A 2,859-nucleotide genomic window follows, 5' to 3' on the forward strand; every position below is an offset into this window, starting at 1 on the left:
CTGACGGAGCAGGGATCGACGAGGTAACAACAAGAATCGAAGAGATACAGGAAAATATCCCAAATTTCTCGATTCAATCGTAGAACGAGGCGGTAATTGCGGAGCGTCGTTATCACGCTCCAAAAAGAATATATAAACTCGTTAAGTCTCTTTCTTTGGAACAAAGGAGCGCGTGGGGGAAAGCTTTATCAGCTTTTCCTTGCTTTTTTTTTTGGGCTATTTCGCTTTCACGTAGGTAAAAGGAGACAATACACATAAGAGACAGAAACATAAACAAACACAGAGGGGGGATTTCTCATTGGAACTGAGTTTCACCGTTGAACTCTCGGAGCTTCGTTTTGGAGCAGAGGATTCCGTGTCAGGCTGCGACTACTATGATAACGATGAGGAGAATGATGCCGAATATCACCATGAGCAAGCATGTCTGCATACAGTGCCAGTCAATACATTAAGGATCGTTAGAATCAAGAACCCATTCCTTTTTTTTTTTTCGTTATGTTCTCAAAAAAGTTATTCTTTTCATTACCAGAGACGAGTTTGAACGTTGCGTCTTGGATGCTTTAACGAGATGGGTCTTCCCCTGACCTGTTGCTGAACGTGCATTATCGATGTGGGTACCGATGTCATCTGCCATAAAAATTAGTAGACGTAGTTAGATATGAATGTATTTTTCGGTATCGGAACAGGGTTTCTAGGTTTTCTCTCTCGGGTTTCAGAAGATATGGAAGAAGTTACCGATCATTGTTCCTTGGTCATGAACCAGCACAGCAAGATCTTTAAAGATTTCGTTAACCTCCCCAATTTGCTGCTGAACTTCTTCTATTCCTTGCTCTCGTTCCTCTATCACCGCCTCGTTGAAGGAGATCTCGTTGTCAAGAAGTAAGACTTCTTGCCTACAATCAAAAAATAATAAGAGGTGAAAAGGTATAGACGCAAAAAGTATGAATTGCTGGAAAGCTTTGTTCAGATGAGAAGAGAGGAATGTGGCAACGAAAACATAAAGTTATTTGCAGAGACACGAGTCTTGAACTTACCTTTTGGATTCCACACCGGCACGTTGCTCATGTGATCCATCAGAGCTTATGTCGGCCTCGCTGATTACAGAGGGGTGCACCCAATATAACAAAATAAAAAATAACGTCAGTAGTGATTGATTCAGACCGGTATAGGGTAGGGAAAATAGCAATGGCTGCCAATCTAGTCCACACACTTGAGGTCGATAGATTAAAACCAATAACATATCTTACCTATCAGCTTGATTTCCCAAAAAGAAAGGGAGAAAACTATTCCCCAACAAGTCAGAATCTTGTCACAAAACCGAGATAATACATGACACAAAAGTGACCAACTATAGCTAAAGTATGATGAAAGCCATACCTTGAAGAAATGGCCCCTTGGGGAACGAAAGGAGTATAAGTAGTTTCCCTTTCAGCTGCAAGCCGCTGAGCCTTCTGAAACTCTTTCAGCACCGCTTGAAAATCCTTTGCAAGTTTAGCATCCGTGACCTTCTTACTTTGCTGCATCATTGTGCGTTCAGGAAAACGAAATTAACAAACAACCTCCTAAACCGAGGATGCTAAAGCACATTGTTAACCGAGCAAAGCTACTAAAAAACAAATGCCCGACTGGTAGGTGAAAGGGCAAATGGGTTATATATATAGAATATATATATACATATACATCCATCAGAACTTACAGTGACATTTCGGTGATGATCGATTTCACTGGCTTCTTTAAGTTTTGCTGAAGTGTCCTTGACCAGCTGCCCAATATGCAGTCTCGTTTTGTGCCTAACAAGATACATAAACATTGAAGAAAAATACCCAACAAGAACACGAAAGATAGACAATGTGCAATAATACATCAACGCCATCAACATCGTCTTAGTCCCAAATAAAGTTTATTTGGGGTCGGCCGCATGGATTCTTCGTTTCCACTCATTTCGGTTTTGCGTTAGCTCTTTCAGGATGTGCAATAATATTTTTTTTTTGGTAAATAATGTGCAATAATATTGATTCACAAAAGAAACAAAAGGAGACTATTTGATAGTTGATAAAAAGCTACAACGCCATAACTTGAAGGAATCTATATGATCCTTGGAATGGAGTATATAGATCACATGAAAGATCAAAGATTTCACATATAAACTACAATCCCGTCAAGCAGTGTGCAATACACAAATTAGGAAGAACCCCCGACAGGGGCTTACAAATTTGTCAAAAACGATTTAATTTTAGCAACCAGATCATGCAGAATCCCAGAGAAACCGAAACAATAGAGCAAAGTGACAAATTTGACCCCCACAAAAAGAAAATCAAGCAACCGGGTCATCCATCTCTCAGGCAAATGCAGAAATTCCAGAGAACCCTAAAACATCGATACATGCAACAAGAGGGGGAAACACGATGAAACTCACAGCTTCTCCCGGAGCTCGGGCGTATCCTTCGGCGTGCCGAGGGTATTGACGAGACGCTGAAAAGTGGAAACCGCCGTGTTGATCTGAAAAATACCGGAAGCCACCGCCTGGGTCGCGTCCTGCTTCCCATTGATCAAATTCCGCCGCGAATTCAGCGGCCTTTGGGCCTCCAGATCCTGAAAACTCATTTTCAGGCGGAATTTTCAGGTTCCTTCGGATTCAGAACCCCGATCCCTCGGTAGCCCTCTCGATTAGAAAAAGGAGATTTTCTCGAGAAATCCGACCTTACGGAGCAGGGATCGACGAGGTAACAACAAGAATCGAAGAGATACAGGAAAATATCCCAAATTTCTCGATTCAATCGTAGAACGAGGCGGTAATTGCGGAGATGGGGAAGGAATTCTGGAATGTATTGTTAGAGAAGCAAACTTTTCGAAATCGGA

General features: G+C 41.7%; 1 protein-coding gene across 1 annotated transcript; it reads right to left on the reverse strand.

Moving 5' to 3' along the window:
• Window positions 1-129: 129 nt before the first annotated feature.
• On the reverse strand, window positions 130-2,853 carry LOC104798485 (syntaxin-22). The gene is made up of 7 exons (XM_010520603.1): window positions 2,417-2,853; window positions 1,697-1,790; window positions 1,378-1,517; window positions 1,035-1,094; window positions 736-893; window positions 527-627; window positions 130-424 (listed from the first exon to the last, which is right to left on the reverse strand). The coding sequence occupies exons 1-7, from the start codon at window positions 2,602-2,604 to the stop codon at window positions 359-361; spliced, it is 807 nt and encodes a 268-aa protein (XP_010518905.1). The 5' UTR covers window positions 2,605-2,853; the 3' UTR covers window positions 130-358.
• Between the last annotated feature and the right edge of the window lie 6 nt (window positions 2,854-2,859).

The sequence above is a fragment of the Tarenaya hassleriana genome, unplaced genomic scaffold (genome assembly GCF_000463585.1).
Source record: "Tarenaya hassleriana unplaced genomic scaffold, ASM46358v1 Cleome54, whole genome shotgun sequence".
NCBI classification, from domain to species: Eukaryota; Viridiplantae; Streptophyta; class Magnoliopsida; order Brassicales; family Cleomaceae; genus Tarenaya; species Tarenaya hassleriana.

Coding starts and splice junctions, on each gene's coding strand:
- LOC104798485 (XM_010520603.1), bottom strand. CDS start 2,604: ATGAGTTTTCAGGATCTGGAGGCCCAAAGGCCGCTGAATTCGCGGCGG. Junction 1,518..1,696: donor ATCATCACCGAAATGTCACT/GTAAGTTCTGAT, acceptor ACAATGATGCAG/CAAAGTAAGAAGGTCACGGA. Junction 628..735: donor TGACCAAGGAACAATGATCG/GTAACTTCTTCC, acceptor TTTTTATGGCAG/ATGACATCGGTACCCACATC.